Consider the following 18,613-nt stretch of genomic DNA (forward strand, 5'->3'; position numbering starts at 1 on the left):
AGCTTAGTCTCGCTGATACCATCCATTAACGCCATGTTTTGGCTGTTCAGCAGTCTAATACTGCATTAACTGCTCCTGTGGGATAGATAGCTGGCGTGTTAATGCTTAGCACTAATATTTCCAAATCGTTAGCTGTGGATCTGGTGCCAGCAGTGTGGTTCGGTGTCCTGGGGCTGAGGGCAGATCCTGCGGTTTGCCACACTGGCACTGAGGGCACATACACCCACCACACACACACCATACACACACACACACACACACACCATACATACACACCAAACACACACACACACACACCACACACACGCCATACACACATCACTTGCTCAAACATACACGACAATAACCAACAACAACAACAAATGACATTTACACAAGGCCTTTCAAGCCGGGAGGATGTCCCAAGGCGCTGAGCAGTCAAAGATTTGCCCCCCTCAAGCACTCTGAGACAAGTTGTTGTTGTTATGTGTGTATGTGCAATACACGTACACACTGTGTAGGAGCCATAAAGCACTCAATAGTATATGCCTTTGAGACATTTGTTCGTGATGTGCTGACAGAATAGAACACAGCCCAGAATTATAATTATAAGCTCAGTATTCCCAGAAGATGGGAATTTTCCTTCATGCTGCAGTTTTTGGGTTGTTTCTTTGTTTCCTCGCTCATTTGCTGGTTTATCTCCACGCGCGCGCACGCTCTCCCCCTCGAACGAGACTGTGACATTTCACAGCAATAATATTAATAATCCTTACATTTGATATAGCGCCTACTCGCGTCTTCGAGACGGCACCTCCCACAATACAACACATCCCCAGTGCCTCATTGCAATGTCAGCTCGTGGGGGCTTCAACCCACAACCTGGTCAAAAGGTTAAAGCAATGATTTCCTCTCAGCACCTCTCTCAATTCGCTGTAAAGTGTAGTGACTGTGTATTTTGTGGGCGAAACGCAGAAGCCAATTGTGCGCAGCAGCGTCCCACAAACACTCGTGGATAGAGTGACCAATCGATGGTGTTTTGTCCTGACTGAGAATCAAACCCAGGTCCTCTCGCTTGAGAGGCGAATGCTCCAACGACTGAGCTCAGGACTCCATGTGGTTATTGTGATTTCCTTTTGCTAAACAGGTCCCTCAAACTGGTTTGGTTCCCGGGCAGTCTGTCCGTCGATTGGTGAATAATCCCTCGGAGAAAAAAAAGTGCTCACTCGATCCACGGCTGTTTGTGGGGACGCCGCTGTGCGCAATTGGCTGCCGCGTTTCACCCACAAAATATACAGTCACTACATTTGACAGTATATTCTGTGAAGCGTTTTGAAACGTCTCAACGGTGTGATAAGGTGCTATAATAATAATAATAATCCTCGCATTTGATACAGTGCCTCATCACGTCTTCGAGACGTCTCAAACCGCTTCACAGAATATACTGTAAAGTGAAGTGACTGTGTATTTTGTGGGCGAAACGCAGAAGCCAATTGTGCACAATAGTGTCCCCACAAACAGTCGTGGATTGAAATGACCAATTTATTATTGTTTTTTTCTTGAGGGATTATTATTAGGCATGAAATCCGAGGATTATTATATCAAATCTGAGGACTATTATAATTACTTGAAAGCCTTTTCCGGTGTGAAACCTTTTCTATTTTTGATTACTGAACTTCAAAAGACAGAACATTTTAACAGTTTATTAAAAGGAACTCGGGCCTGAAATTCCATTAACACCTCCTTATCAATGGTGTTTTTTCACAGATAAGTAGCGTTATTTCAAAGCTGATTTAACATCACACTTTGCATCTGTCTTCTGATATAAAAGGCAGTGTTTCTTTCAAGAGTACTTGTTAGCAATGCAGTATTTTACCACAGTGGGTCATTTGACATCCAACGAGCGTGGGTTTGAACCCTCATTAGAGGGATGTGAGGTACCAGCAAGTCCCTGCGAGCTTCCCGGTGGGCAACACAGCTCAGCATGAAATGTGTGACAGCATTGCCACCAACTTCCTGTCCGCAACTCGGGCACATTCATTCCCCCACTGGAGCTCTCTACTCTAACCCCATCCCCTGCTCTCGCTCTCTCTCTCTCCCCATGGTGTCTGTGCTGGGGCTCGCTCCCCCACTGGAGCTCTCTACTCTAACCCCATTCCCTGCTCTCTCTCTCTCTCTCTCCCCATCGTGTCAGCGCTGGGGCTCGCTCCCCCACTGGAGCTCCAGTGTCTCTCTCACTGTGCTGAAAGCTGTCTCTCTATCTCTCGCGCGCTCTCTCTCTCTGTCTGCGCTGTGCCAGAATTCATTGGGGAATGGATTGAGTTTTTTTCTAATTTTAAGGTTCATGTTGTAAAGAGATCTGATTAATGCCCAGAGTTCACCCTCTTAGAAAAAGAAGTGGTGTAGTTAACAAGACCCTTCGGAGAATATAATTAAAAGTGTCACCATAAACTGCAATCTGAAGCTATAATTACCAGCTGCCGTGGCGCTCTGCGCTCCAGCAAAAAAAGGAACATTTTTTTCCCTGTCATTTTTTGTGTTTGTGTTGTGGGGTGATCTGGAGAAACCGGGGGAGAGGGAGGAGGAAATGAGTTTCAGTAATCTGCCCGGACACGACCTTCAGAGCAACTCCACCGCTGCTAATAATGTGATAGTAATAATAATCCTCGCCTCTGATACCGAGCCTTAATCACATCTCTCAAAGCTCCTTCACAGGATTTTAATGTAACGTGTAGGTGACAGACACTCCAGCGCAGTGCCGGGGGGTTGGGGAGCTGCGTTGTCGGAGACGCCGGCCTTCGGGTGAGAGAGCTCCCTGTGTCTGTCCGCGCTTCTGATCTCATCAGATCCTGTTCCTCCAAATCATTCGTCTTTCTTTCCCCGCCTTCTTCTCTGTCTGTCCTTATAAACTGCTTCCTTCCAACATCCCCTTAGTCTGACGAAAGGTCATCGACCTGAAACATTGGCCCTCTTTGCTCTCTCCATAGATGCTGCCTGACCTGCTGAGTGTTCCCGGCCACTGGTGGTTTTATCGCTGGGTCTGGGCTCTGTTCAGGTCGATGTTAAAGATCCTGTGGGGCTAATTGTGAAGAGAAGGGAGTTTCTCTCTCTGTCTCCCTTCTGTTTTTGAGTCGTGCCGCGGGAGCTTTAGCGTCTGCCTGAAGCAGCAGTCAGGATCTCGGTTTAATGTCTGAACACCTTAACCTCTGACAGTGCGATGCCCTGAGGTGTCCGCCTGGGCTGTGAGCTCAACATCCCCGACATGTGGGGCTCGAACCCACAACCTCCTGACTCGGAGGCGGGAGGGAGTGCGAGCGACTGAGTCCGGCTGACCCCCCGGTTATTAATATTATTAGGATAATAATAATCCTCGCATATGACAGAGCGCCTAATCATGTCTTCGAGACATCTCGAAGCGCTTCACAGGATACACTGTAAAGTGTAGTGACTGTGTATTTTGTGGGCAAAATGACGATATGAGTGCAGGTTATTGCTTACGGCAGTAGGATTGCTGGCGAGCGGCTGGGCCTGCGGTAACGTGTGGCTGCGGATTGCGTTTCAGGTGGAGGTGGAGGTGGAGAGCATGGACAAGGCGGGGAACTTCATTGGTTGGCTGCACATAGAGGGAGTCAACCTGTCGGTGGCCCTGGTGGAACACGCTCTGTCTAAGGTGCACTTCACGGCTGAGAGGAGCTCCTACTACAAGGCCCTGGTGTCGGCAGAGGAGCCCGTCAAGATCAAGCGAGAGAAGGTAGGACATCTGTGTGCGCGTCACGTGTGTGTGTGTACACTGCGTGTGCGTTCCCCGTGTGCGTGCCGTGTGTTCACTCACGTATGTGCCACGTGTGGGATCTTCGATGTCTGCTTGAACTGGCAGACGGGACCTCAGTTTTCACGACTTAACTTCTGACGGTGCAACTCACCCGGACTCTGGGGGTTATTCCCAATGTGTTACACCAGAACATCGACTGGACGGCTTCACAGGATTTACAGTAAAGTGTAGTGACTGTGTGTTTTGTTGGCGAATTTGCCAGCCAATTGCGCTCAGCCACATCCCCACAAGCAGCCCTGAAGTGAGAGGCAATTTATTTAATGTAAGGTTTGAACCCAGCGCCTCGGGCCGTTCTCCCGACATGAAAGACGCCGTATGAATGTAAATTGTTGTTGTAATCTGGGGGATAATCCGATTTGAGGCTAAAACCAGAGGAATTCGGAGCCTGTCATTTGCGAAACTCCAAAGTCACGTTCAAACCATTTATTATCGGCGTTGGAGCCTTTTAATCTCCGTCCTCGAGTTGACACTCGCTCTTTTTGTTCAGTAAATGGGAGATGCAGAAACCTTGGCTGTTGTACAAGAGATTGTGTTAAAGTGATTGCAGCCACTTGATTGAATTATGTAATTATAACGGAATTGCTTTTGTGCGGTTTAATTCTCACTGAGCATAGCTTTACTGTGTGTGATGTCAGGACGCAGTATGCCGGGAGCGTGTGATCAAGGCACATATCAATATCAGCCAGTGTCCCTCCATTACAAGAACTTGTATCAATACACAGACTCCCGCAGCTCAGTGGTTAGAGCACTTGCCTCACAAGCGAGAGGACCCGGGTTCGATGCCCGGGCAGGGCGAAACCTAGGGCAAGTTTCCTTACTCTACCCACCTCTGTTTACCAGCAGTCAGTAGGAACCCGGTTGTTAGTCAATTGGCAGATGGCTTTCTGGGGGTAATAATCCCCCAAATCCTTAAAAATATAACTCTCACTCAATCCACTGTTTGTGGGACGCTGTTGTGTACAATTGGCTGCCGTGTTTCACCCACAACATACACAGTCAATTCACTTTACAGTATATTCTGTGAAGTGCTTTGAGACGGCTCGAAGATGTGAGAAGGCGCTGTATCAAATGCCAGGATTATTAATATTATTAATATTATTATTATAACTGCTGGAAAGTGGGGAAAGTGTCTGAGAGGTTGAACGGGGAGTCAGGCGCTGACATGATAGGCCCAATGGAATCTGCTTTAAAATGTCCTGAAATGTAAAATTAAATGTTTGTGTCTCACTCGTTTCTTTTGCTCTCTCTCTCTCTGTAACCCTTCTCCCCACTTCCCCGTCCCCTAATTCAATGTGGGAATGACCCCGAACCAGACCGCCTCAGCCACCAGCCACCTCTCTCTCTCTCTCTCTCTCTCACTCAGCCACGCTTTGCCCTTTAACATTTCCTCAAGTGTCGTTTCATTTAGATTCCAAAGATTAAATGGCTCGCGAGACAAATCACTGCAATTTATACATTTTATTAAAGGCGTTCAGTCAATAGCTCTACAAACCCAGGCCCTGCCGCTTTTGAGGATAAATTATTTATCCGCCAATCAGTGTTTCACTCCACTTACTCAATTACACATGCAAAGGGCTGGGTTTGTGAGGCGAGCGAGTGAGTGAGCACCACTTTATGTTATCCTCTCAACACTAACACTGAACTCTCGTCCCTCTAACCTCTGCCAGGGTCAGGCTAAGCATCTGTGATCAGCATCATGTCTGTGCTGGTGCTCGCTCCCCCACTGGAGCTCTCTAATCCCATTCCCCCATCATTCGCCCACAAAATATGCAGTAGTTTACTTTACAGTGTATCACGGGAAGCGCTTGGAGACGTCTCGAAGACATGATAAGGCGCTGCATCAAATGCAAGGATTATTATTATTTCACCTCTTGCATCCGGTTAATAAATTGTTTAACTTTTTAAGGAAGGAGAGGAGAGGGAAGGCAGATTTGTCCTTAAAACAAATGGTTTAAAAGTCATCTCTTTCTCTCCCTCCCTCCCTCGGAGACCCAGTTAATGGCTGTGTCAGAGATGCCGGCTGTGTGCCCGGCTCGGTATAATGATTGTTTTAATGTACAGTGCAGGACTCCATCTCTCTGCTCCTGCACTGGGATCACTGTGTACTTTGTAGGTCAGAGAGAAAGGCTTACTCGGCTCGATTTTAACATTCACTGATTTTTTTAGTCTCTCTCTCTGCTTTCACTCTCTCTCTCTGTCTCCCCCTCTCTTTCTTCTCTCCCTCTTCTCTCTCTATCTCCCCCCACTCTCTAGTCTGTCTTTTTCTCTCTCTCTCATTGTCTCTGTGTCTCCCTCTCTGTCAGTTTCTCTCTTTTAATAATAATAATCCATTCTTCTTGTTTCTTTGTCTCCCTCTGTGTCTCCGATTCTCTCCCCCATCTCTCGCTCTCCATCTCACGGTGTCTCTGTTTCTGTTTCTCTTTATTTTCCCTCCCTCTCTCTGTCTCTTGTTGTTGTTGTCTCCCCCTCTCTTCGTCTCGCTCTCTATATATCTCTCTCTCCCTCTCTGCTCTGTCTCTCTGTTTTCTATGTAAGTTTACGGTGTAATTAAGGTAAATTATTTCCTCTGAGCCCTGGTGTAGCAGACAGTGAGGAAGAGGAGGTGAACAGAGGTCACTGTGTCATTAGTGTCTTTCCTGTCTCAAAGCACTTCACAGGATTCACTGTGTGTGTGTGTGTCAGTGGTAGTGCTTTCACCTCGCAGTCGGAGGTTAGAGCACTCGTTTCGCAAGGAAGAGGACCCGGGTTCAATTCCCAGGCAGGGCAAAACTTTAGGCAAGTCTCCTTACTCCACACGCCTGTTTACCAGCACTAAGTAGGAACCTGGTTGTTAGTCGATTGGAGGATCGCTTTTCCACGGGTAATAACCTCTTTAAAAAAATGGTAATAATTTGGTCACTCAATCCACAACTGTTTGGGGACACTACTGTGCGCAATTGGCTGCCGCATGTGGCCCACAAAGAGGTGATAAGTTGCTATATCAAATACAAGGATTATTATTAATCACCTGCTCACCTTCTCGATGATCCAATTCCCTGTTAAATCTCCTGCTCCCTGGCTTGTGCTGTTTGCTCTAATAACCTCAGCAGCAAAACTTTGTCTGCCTCCCACTTCTCAACACTCACTGTCTCTGTAAAGCAACGAAGCTCGAAACAAAGTGGAGAGGACGCTTGATACATACATGAGGAAGAGGGGATCGAGGGGTGGGGAGAGGGGAATCGAGGGGTGTGGGAGGTGGGCTCCTATGTGGAGTGTAAACACTGGCACAGACCAATTCCTACAAATGACCTGTTTCCATGTCGTATCACTCTACATCACTCAATGCTCTTGAGTAAACAGGCGGTTATTTAACAAGGAACTGATGGCATGATCCTAATTTACTGGCCTTTAGCCTTGTTCCACCTAAAGACCCTCTCCTATTAGTACAGTCCCATAAAATGAGTGAAGCAGAGAGAGATGGATGGTTTACATGAGACAAGTCTATTTCGCGTACAAAATATACAGTCAATTTACTTTGCAGTATATTCTGTGGAAGTGCTTTGAGGCATCTCAAAGATGTGATAAGGCGCTATATTAAATCCGAGGATTATTATTATTATGATTATTCTCTGCTGGATGGAGAGTGAGACAGAGAACGCCAGTTAATAATGAAAACAAGGCAATAATAATAGCAATCCTTACATTTATCACGTCTTCTAGACGTCTCAAAGCGCTTCACAGAATATACTGTAAAGTGAATTGACTGTATATTTTGTGGGCGAAACACGGCAGCCAATTGCGCACAGCAGCGTCCCACAAACAGCCGTGGATTGAGTGACAAATTATTATTATTTTTTTTGAAGGGTTTATTCCCTCCGGAAAAATGATCCACCAATCGACTAACAACCGGGTTCCTATTTACTGCCGGTAAACAGAGGTGTGTGGATCAAGGAAACTTGCCCAATGTTTTGCTCTGCCCGGGGATCAAACCCGGGTCCTCTCGCTTGCGAGGAGAGTGCTCTAACCACTGAGCTACAGGACTCCATTTGGGGGATTATAGGGTTTGGGATTGGGGCTGTGGAGCGTTAGTGTTAGGATTGTAAGAGTTGACAGTCTTGACCTGGGGACCTGAAGCCACGGCCTTTGGCCTTCGAGGGGAAAGTGTGAGTGACTGAATCAGGCTGACCCGAGTGTGAGGTTTATGAGCCAGAGATGATGATGTGGGCTGAGCCGGGTCAGTGGGAGAGCAAGAGACTTATGAGGGAGTCAAACTGAGCCAATCTGTCACCTAATCCTACCGTAGAGGCTTGAATCCCCTGTGTCATTGGTCCCTGTGTTAGCTTGAGGGGCGCACTGGGGGGATTTAGTTCACTAGAGACTGATTGAAGTCTGCACACTGTAAGCTTCCGTGTGTCGGTGTGTGTGTTTGCAGCTGCTCGTAGACAGACACCCAGAGAGCGCTCTGACCTTTCTGTGCTATAATTGAAGAGTCTGTTATGTTACACTTGTATGTCATTGTGCTGACCTTTTTAAAATGGATATCTGGATCTGTGTCATGTTGGGTTTGGCTGGAAAGCCTCCCCTCTAAATAAAGCTTTGTCTACTCGCTAACATCCATAATATACACAGTCACTACACTTTACAATATATTCTGTGAAGCGCTTTGAGACGTTCTCGAAGACGTGGTAAGGCGCTGTATCAAATGCGAGGATTATTATTATGTATTATTATAACCTCCCCTCTCGCTTCACAAGCTGCTGTAAGTGTAAATAATAAATAATAATCCCAGCGTTTGACACAGCGCCTTATCACGTCTTCGAGACGTCTCAAAGCGCTTCACAGGATACACTGTAAAGTGAATTGACTGTGTATTTTGTGGGCGAAATGATGCAGCCAGTGAGCATCCCACAAACAGTCGTGGGTTGAGTGGCCACATTATTATTTATTTACTTATTTATTCCCCCAGAAGAGTGATCCGCCAATCGATTAACAACCGGGTTCCGACTTACTGCCGGTAAACAGAGGTGTGTGGAGTAAGGAGCCTGTTAGTCGATTGGTGGATCACTTTCCGGGGGGGTAATAATCTCTTCCTTCCTCCCACCCCAGCCTGCACGAGCAGTACACACGGCTCACCATCGCCTCCCAAACACACAGTCACTACACTCAATCCATGACCGTTTGTGGGACACTACTGTGCACAATTGGCTGCCACGTTTCGCCTGCAACACACATCGTCACTCCACTTTACAGTATATTCTGTGAAGCGCTTTGAGAGTAATAATAATAATCCTTGCATTTGATATAGCGCCTTATCACGTCTAAACAACATCGGATTATGGTTATTATTCACAGCTTCACGTGCTGTGAAGCTTTGCCAGTTCCCCCTGATGTGAGAGACGCTGTATGAGTGCAGTGACTGTTATTACGTTATTATATTATTATCAATAAGTGGGGTGTAAACACGCCCAGGGTGCAAGGCAGCAGTACCACACCTCACTCTGTAATTGGGCTGCGTTCACAGCTCGTTCACAAGCTGCCGCCACCCTGATCATAATGAAGGGATATCCTTTATAATTATCCCACTAAAGCGCGGCAGATTGAATGCGTTTGCAGCTAATTGGGAGCTTGTGACACACAGGAGTCCTGCTGTATTTTGGGTGCCTGGCGATGTCGCTCCGGGACACTGGTCCCTTCTCACTTAAGGTCATAGAATCATAGAATATTACAGCACAGAAGGAGGCCGTTCGGCCCATCGTGCCTGTGCCCGCTCTTTGGAAGAGCTGCCAACGAGTCCCACTCCTTCCCCATACCTTTACAAATTTTTCCTCTTCAAGTACCTGTCCAATTCCCTTTTGAAAGTTGATATTGAATCGGTTTCCACCACCCTTTGGGCAATGCATTCCAGATCGTGACAACTCTCTGTGTAAAACAATTTCTCCTCATCTTCCCTCTGGTTCTTTTGCCGATTATCTTGAATCCATGTCCCCTGGTTTCCTGCCCACCCGCCAGTGGAAACAGTTTCTCCCTATCTACTCAATCAAAACCCCTCATAATTTTGACCACCTCTATTAAATCTCCCCTTAACCTTCTCTGCTCTAAGGAGAACAATTCCAGCTTCTCGAGTCTCTCCACATAACTAAAGTTCCTCCTCTGGTACCATTCTGGTAAATCTCCTCTGCACATTCTCCAACTTATTTTCCTTTCTTCCTTATTCAAATCTTTACAGAGTTTAATTGCTGTCCCACCCCCATCACCTCCTCCCCCTCAAGCAACCAACTACCCCCTCTCCCCCCCCCCCCCCACACACAGAAACAAAATGACTCCAAAACTCTTCAGTTACAATTGGGGGCCTGTAGCTCAGTGGTTAGAGCACTCGACTCGCAAGCCAGAGGACCTGTGTTTGATTCGGACGGCCTCCTTCTGTGCTGTAATATTCTATGATTCTATGACCTTAAGTGAGAAGGGACCAGTGTCCCGGAGCGACATCGCCAGGCACCCAAAATACAGCAGGACTCCTGTGTGTCACAAGCTCCCAATTAGCTGCAAACGCATTCAATCTGCCGCGCTTTAGTGGGATAATTATAAAGGATATCCCTTCATTATGATCAGGGTGGCGGTAGGACGAGGCGAAACCTTAGGCAAGTTTCGTTACTCCACACATACACACGTTAAACTAATCACATCTTCGAGAAGTCTCAAAGCGCTTCACAGAATATAATAATAATAATAATCCTTGCATTTGATATAGCGCTTTTCACGTCTTCTAGACGTCCCAAAGTGCTTCACAGAATACACTGTAAAGTGTAGTGACTGTATATTTTATGGGCGAAACGCGGCAGCCAATTGGGCACAGCAGCGTCCCACAAACAGCCGTGGATCGAGGGACCAAATTATTGTAATTATGTATTCTGAAGGGATTATTATTTCCCCCAGGAAAGTGATCGGCTAACAGCCGGGTTCCTACTCACTGCTGGTGAACAGAGGCGCGTGTGTGGAGTAAGGAAACTTGCCCCAGGTTTGGGCCTGTCCTGCCCGGGAATCAAACCCAGGTCTCTCGCTTGCGAGGTGAGCGCTCTAACCACTGAGCTACAGGACGCCACTAATAGGCCATTATCTAAGGTTATTCCATTTGATGTGGGGGCTTTGTTGAGGCTGTCTTGACAACGTGCCTTGTCCCCGCACCAGACTGGCTGACCTCACACGCTCTCTGTTCCCGCCACTGGGATCCATCATTAAAAATAATGAGTTCCCGGGGGGAGGGGAGTGGGTAAAACAATCCCCAAATTCTATCGGAGTTTTCTTTTCTCTTCCCAGAACTCGCTTCAGTCAATTTAATTAATTTAACAGACGTGCGTAATTGGCTGCCGTGCTTCGCCCACAAAATATACACTGCACTTTTATATTGTCGGCCAGGACACCGGGAGAGAGAGACGGAGAGAGAGACTCCCTTCTCTTTCCCAATACCACCACCGGATCTTAAACATCCACCGGAACAGGCAGATGGGGAATGAGGTTCAACATCTCATCCGAAGGACGACCGTTAGGGTCAGAGCCAAGAGATAAATGTCTGTGGAATATCGGGTCTAATCAACCTTTTTCCCTGGTCTCGGAGCGATCAATGTGCCCTGGGCGGGCAGGAGGGCAGCGCAGGAGGGCCGGCCTTTTAAATAGCAGTTAGCGAGCGCTGTGTGAAGGGGAAGTGGATTGACTTCCTGATGAACAGCTCAGCAGTCTTATAATCGCTGGTCCACACCTTGTGGGACAAGTTCCCAGCTCGTCAATTCATCAGCCTCCTGTGTGAGAGTCACACAGAGACTCCAAGAGACTGACACCCAGTGACACTGATCAGTGGGTTTATTAGAGTTCCTGTGGAGTCTTGTATGGTTCAGTGGTTAGAGCCCTCGCCTCACAAGCGAGAGGACCCGGGGTTGATTCCCGGGCAGGTCAGGGCAAAATGTTAGGCATGTTTCCTTTCTCCACAAGTCTCTGTTTACCAGCAGTCAGTAGGAGCCCAGTTGTTAGTCGATCGGAGGATCACTTTCCAAGGGTAATAATCCCTTCAAAACAAATGTCACTCAATCCACGACTGTTTGTGGGACACTGCATTTGGCTGCTGTGTTTCGCCCACAAAATACATAGTCACTACACTCTACAAATATTCTTTTGGATGAGACCCTAAAAGTGAGGTCTTATCTTGGTTGTTCGGGTGAACTGTACTACAGCCCCGCCTCCTCCCCCAAAATAAAAGGAGGGGAGGAAAGCCTTGGTGGAAATTGGAGACGATAAAGATCCGAAGGGTGAATTATTTTTATAACGAAACTATTTTGATTTTATAAACTTTTAGCAAGTGACAGAGAAAACACAACCTGAGCTGTTGGGAGGTGCTAAGTAATTGGCTCTGTACGTGTTAAATATTTTCAGACGGAGGAGATGTAAGTAGCTGAGAAGGAGGGTTGGGTTTTTATTAAGCAGCGCGCATGGTGAGGTGAAGACAAAAGCACAGGCCAATCGTTTGATTCTGCTATAAATTATAAATGAAAAACACAGCAAATCTTCAGGGAGCGAGTGGGATGTGCAATCTGTACACACAGTGTCTGTCTCTGTGCTGGGGAAAGATTCTTGCCACAACTCATTGCTATTTGCTCTCAATAATAATAATAATAATAATCCTTGTATCAGATCTTCGAGACGTCTCAAAGCGCTTCACAGAATACACTGTAAAGTCATTTGACTGTATATTTTGTGGGAGAAACGCGGCAGCAATCGCGCACAGCAGTGTCCCCACAAACAGCCGTGGTTTGAGTGACCGATAAAAATATCAGTGTCAAATCATTATCTCGCGGAATGTGTTATAATTCCCTCCCAGTCCGCTCTGATGCTCCAGCGTACAGTGCTGGGGGAGAGGTGGCCACCTTGTCGGAGACGCCATCCTTCAAGTTAGATGTTAAACCTCACTCCCCATCTGTGCCCTGTTCAGGTGGACAGTAAAGGTAAAGGAGTTTCCCTGACCTGACGTCAAGGGAATTCTCTCCCAGTGGCCTGGCTGCTGTGGGCGAACGCGGCAGCAAGAAGTGAGTGCTTGTATTAGTGGGAATGTTGGCCAGGACACCGGGAGAAATTCCCTTGACGTCAGGTTGGCAAATGGAGACAGGACAGGATTTTGATAGCGCTCAATCGTATCGGAACCTCTGGGATCTTGAGTTTTTTCCGCGAGTGCGTGTGTATGTGTGTGCGGTTCTGGGTGTGCATGTGAATGTGTGTGTGTGTGTGTGTGTGCGGTTCTGGGTGTGCATGTGAATGTGTGTGTGTGCGCAGTTCTGGGTGTGCATGTGGGCATGTGTGCAGTTCTGGGCATGTGTGTGCGTGTGCGGGGTGGGGTGTGCACCTGTGTGTGTGTTTGTGTGCAAGGTGACCGCCAGTTAGCAGAATGATTACTTCATCCCCATCACTCGCTGTCAGCCCGGCTGGCTCCTGTGTGTCAGGAGATAACTTTCTATGTGTTCGGCCGTCAGTGATCAGAGAGAGAGACATCACCTGCCGCCTCACAGAGCATCTGCCAACTTCTCCCATCTACTCACGCACTCTGCTCTGCCTTGGCAGAACCTGGCAGATGTGGAGTCCTGTAGCTCAGTGGACAGAGCACTCGCCTCGCGAGCGAGAGGACCTGGGTTTGATTCCCAGGCGAACCATTGGGCAAGTTTCCTTACTCCACGCCTCTGCAGTAAGTAGGAACACGCTTGTTAGTTGATTGGTGGATTTTCTAGCGGTAATAATCCCTCCGGGGGGAAAAAATGTGGACACTCAATCCACTCCTGTTTGTGGGGACGCTGCTGTGCGCAATTGGCTGCTGTGTTTCACCCACAAATATGCAGTCAATTCACTTTACAGTGTATCCTGTGAAGCGCTTTGAGACGTCTCAAAGACGTGATAAGGCGCCGTATCAAATGCCGGGATTATTATTTTTATTATTATTATTAAATGGAATAATGAGAAAGCGGCAAAAATACATTTGGATATTAAAGTCTTCCCCCGCACCAGAATGGAATCAGTGAGAGTGTCACCGGGCCTCGGTCTGTGAAGTGTGTGTGTGTGTGAGAGAGAGAGAGAGAGAGAGAGAGAGAGCTGACGTCACTGCAGTGTTGCTGAGAACCAACCTGGGCGTAGAGAGATATCAGCTGCCTTTATTTTGGGAGTTCGGTGACTCACCCCTTTAAACCTGCCGTCTCCGAGCCTCGTGTCACTGCTAAAATGTGCGACTTCTATTTCAGGAGCAAGTCTCTCGCCTGATCCTGGCAATCTGCTTCCTATTTAATCAGGAAAAGCTTCACACACATAAATATATAGATATATATATATATAAAGATAATACAAAACAACCCATGTTGCTGTACAATGGCTTTTCGCCCACCAATACACAGTCACTACACTTTACAGTATCTTCTGTGAAGTGCTTTGCGATGTCTCGAAGACACGATAATGGGCTACATCAAATGCGAGGATTATTTTTTTCTCTGTGACTCAGTCTAGTTATTTGTTTTCCCTGTCAAGCCACAGCCCTGACGGGGAGGGGGGTCCTGGCTGGACACGGGGAGGGGGGTCCTGGCTGGACAAGCAGCGGGAAAGCTTGGCCAGACAGCTCTCACTGGCCACGCTGTGCGGGTTCAGCCGCTTAGCCTCCAGCAGTTACCCCAACGCACACTCTGGGCTCCCCCCCACCCCTTGGCTCTCGCCAACCTGCGCCTAATACTTTCTAGGACTGGGTGAGCAGCGTGCGTCTCCCCAGGGACATTTTGCCTGTTGTCTGAGAGAGAGAGAGAGAGAGAGAGAGAGAGAGAATAGGCAAAAGTCTTGTGAGTTTGATTGGAGAGTGTGTAAAGCACAGTGATGGGTTTCCACGTATGTCAGGCTGTTTGTTAGCAATGGGCATGGCATCTCCCCTCACTCCCCCCAGGTTTACCCCACTCTCCCCTCACTCCCCCCAGGTTTACCCCACTCTCCCCTCACTCCCCCCAGGTTTACCCCACTCTCCCCTCACTCCCCCCAGCTTTACCCCACTCTCCCCTCACTCCCCCCAGGGTAACCCCATCACACCCTGTGTGTGCTGTTAGTTCACGCTGCGCGCCTTGAGATAATTACCATTTTAATGAGCTTTTTTACCCTCGATTTCCCATCCTGTGTGTGTGCCAGGACCTGCTGGTTCTCCCCAGTCTCCCCTCACTCCCCTCGGTCTAAACTCTCTCTCTCCCAGTCTAACCTCTCACTCCCCCCAGTCTAACCCCATCCTCCCCTCACTCCCCCCAGTCTAAATCTTCACTCTCCCCTCACTCCCTCCAGGTTAACCCCACTCTCCCCTCACTTCCTCCAGGTTAACCCCACTCTCTCCTCACTCCCCCAAGGTTAACCCCATTCTCCCCTCACTCCCCCCATGCTACCCCACTCACCCTCACTCCCCCCAGGTTAACCCCACTCTCCCCCAGTCTAAACCCAGTCTCTCCTCTCTCCGCGCCCCATCTCTCCTCTCTCCGCGCCCCCCCCGCTCTGGCTGTCAGCTTGGCTCAGTGATGGAGACAACACACACCCTCTGTCCTGCCGTCAGTCTGTGGATTGGAAGTGACACAGTGTCGGCTTTGATAACTGGAGCTCTCACTCTGGCATCTCGTTATACCTGGCGGAGGAGATGACATTCTACCTTGACATTACTTTCCCTTCCCCACAGGCTCAGCCCCGTGTGCAGCTGTGGCCCTATTATAACGCGATGGTGTGGGTGGGGGCAGGAAATCAGACCCAGTGACAACAGCTCACCTTATAGTGGAGTCCTGTAGCTCAGTGGTTAGAGCACTCGCCTCACAAGCGAGAGGACCCGGGTTTGATTCCCGGGCAGGTCAGGGCAAATCGTTGGGCAGGTTTCCTTACTCCACACACGCGCCTTTGTTTACCAGCAGTCAGTAGGAACCCGTTGTTAGTCAATTGGCAGATACTTTCCGGGGATAAAAATCTCTTCAAAAATAAATGTGGTCACTCAACCCACGGCTGTGTGTGTGGACGCTGCTGTGCGCAATTGGCTGCCGCGTTTCGCCCACAAAACATACAGTCAATTCGCTTTACAGTGTATTCTGTGAAGCGCTTTGAGGATTCTCAGCGATGTGATGAGGCGCTGTATCACATGCAAGGATTATTATGATTATTACCCGGTAAACAGAGGTGTGTGCGTGGAGTGAGGAAACTTGCTTTTAAGGTTTCACCCCCTGCCCTGCCCGGGAATCAAACCCAGATCCTCTCGCTTGCGAGGCGAGCGCTCTAACCACTACACTACAGGACTGCACTGTTTGGAGGCACATTAGCCTGGCTGTCTCCTGTCTGGTTGTGTACACACCAGGCCCAGCCAAACAGCATGTTAATGAGGCTAATTGTCCATCTGAACAGGTCACATTAGCAGCTCATTAGAATCCTCTTTCCGCTCAGTTGGACACAGTGCAAATGTCACACTGTGCTCTCGCTCTCACCACTCGCTCACTCACTCACTCACTCGCTGACCAGCTTCTGTCTGCAAACACAAAGCCCCAGCTTTCTCCCCCCCCACCCCGATACATTTCCTAATTGAGTGTGTAATTAGACGTTTCGTATCCCGCGTGAGGTGATAATTAACACGTCAAACTCCGAGGTCCCATCGTAATCCAGTCCGCATTCTGCAGTTTTCCCTTCCCAGTCCTCAGCTGGGTTGGGATCAGGGGGGGCGGGCGGGGGGTAGGAGACGAAGACGAAGGCCTTGACCCAGCACCACATCTGGCTGTGGTTCTCCAGATGTGATCTGACCAGAGCTGAGCGTGACTTTGCTGAGTGAAAACCATTTGCGTCTCCAAACAAGAGTTGTTAACGTGAGTGTGAGGTGATAATAATCCTCGCATTTGATATCGCGCCTTATCACGTCTTCGAGACGTCTCAAAGCGCCTCACAGTACACACTGTAAGGTGTAGTGACTGTATGTTTTGTGGGCGAAACGCGGCAGCCAGTTGCGCACAGCAGCGTCCCCACAAACAGGCGTGGATTGAGAGACCACATTTTTTTTTGTAAAACCTTTTTTTAAGGGATTGTTACCCCCGGAAAAGTGATCCACCAATCGACTAACAACCGGGTTCCTACTGACTGCTGGTAAGCAGAGGCGTGTGTGTGGAGTAAGGAAACTTGCCCAAGGTTTCGTCCTGCCCGGGACTTGACTGAGGCGGCGAGTGCTCTAACCACCTCACTACCAGTCCACAGGTTGAAAGCAAGGGTTTTGAGTGCTGTAACATTAAGTTTTGGGAAGGAAAGCTGATGCCTTTTCATCCACAAAGGACGTGTGTTTTAATGAACGTGTAATGACTTGTAATTTGCCATGTCGTGAAGAATGCAGCATTAATTTGTCTCAAATTAAAAATGTAGTGTAACAGATTCACGCTTTGACAAAGAACTCATTGAGCAAAGAAAGGGAATTATCTAATGGATTTTTTGATCTATAGAATTAATTATGCAGTTAGCAAGTAGTTGGAGAGCATTTGTTTGGTTGTAATGTACGCGTATAAATCAAAACAGAAAAATGGAGCAAGTGAAACTGTATTACAAGTAACTAACTACATCCCTTTCGTGGAGTCAGAGCTCTCGCCTCGCAAACTAAGGACCTGGGTTTGATTCCCAGGCAGGGCAATACGTTAGGACGTTTCCTTACGCCACGCGCTCAAGTAGGTAAGTAGGAATTTGGTTGTTAGTTGACTAGCAGATCGCTTTCTGGGTGTAATAATCCCACAAAAAAAATACTGATTTTGTCACACAATCCACGAGAGAGACCAGGGAATGGGGTTAGAGTAGAGAGCTCCAGTGGGGGAGCGAACCCCAGCACAGACACGATGGGGAGAGAGAGAGAGAGAGAGAGAGAGAGAGCGGGGAATGGGGTGAGAGTAGAGAGCTCCAGCACAGACACGAAGAGCCTAATGTCTCACTGTGCTATAAACAATACAATTCTCACATCACCTCTGACAGTGTGACTTCCACATTGCAGCAGATGGGAGTTTAACGTAAGGTGATGCACATTAGAACAATTGTGGGAAGTTGGCCAGACAGTGATACCAATGGCAAGCGATGTGGGTTTGGCTGGTTAGACTCCAGCAGTTAGTTACCCCAATTTCTTCTGCTGTCAGGCGGTCGCATGTTACAATAATGGCGATGTTAATCGCAATTAATTCTGTATGGATTAGCTATGGGAAATTTAGATACAGTAGCTCAGTGGTTAGAGCCCTCGCCTCGCAAGCGAGAGGACCTGCGATTGATCCCAGGCAGGGCGAAACCTTTCCTTGATCCACACGCCTCTGGTTACCGGAAGTCAGTAGGAACCCAGTTGTTAGTCGATTGGTGGATCGCTTTTCCGGGGGTAATAATCCCTTCAAAAAAATATATTATTTGGTCACTCAGTCCCCGTCTGGGACGCTTGCTGGGCACAATTGGCTGCCGGGTTTCGCCCACAAAATATACAGTCACTTCACTTTACAGTATATTCTGTGAAGCGCTTTGAGACGCCTCGATGACGTGATAAGGCGCTGTATCAGATGTAAGGATTATTATTATTATCCAGAGTCGCCTGGTTCTTCCAAACCATATTACATTTCCTCTCTATATGTCATATCTGAAAATTAGTACTAAAATAGTACTGTCTAAAAGGAATAGTAACAGCCGTCCCCACAAATAATCATGGATTGAGTGACCAAATTAGTATTTATTTCTTTATGTTTTTGAAGGGATTTTTACTCCTTGAAAGCGATCCGCCAATCAACTAACGGGTTCCTACTTACTGCTGGT

General features: G+C 47.9%; 1 protein-coding gene across 1 annotated transcript in view; it reads left to right on the top strand.

Moving 5' to 3' along the window:
* Positions 1 to 18,613, top strand: part of snd1 (staphylococcal nuclease and tudor domain containing 1) — a 332,034-nt gene that overhangs the window by 300,482 nt on the left and 12,939 nt on the right. The window contains exon 17 of the mRNA XM_042335292.1: positions 3,539 to 3,727. Within this exon, the coding sequence (XP_042191226.1) occupies positions 3,539 to 3,727 (189 nt within the window). The remainder of the gene's footprint in view (positions 1 to 3,538; positions 3,728 to 18,613) is intronic.

Source organism: Callorhinchus milii, unplaced genomic scaffold (genome assembly GCF_018977255.1).
Source record: "Callorhinchus milii isolate IMCB2004 unplaced genomic scaffold, IMCB_Cmil_1.0 Scaffold5, whole genome shotgun sequence".
NCBI lineage: Eukaryota > Metazoa > Chordata > Chondrichthyes > Chimaeriformes > Callorhinchidae > Callorhinchus > Callorhinchus milii.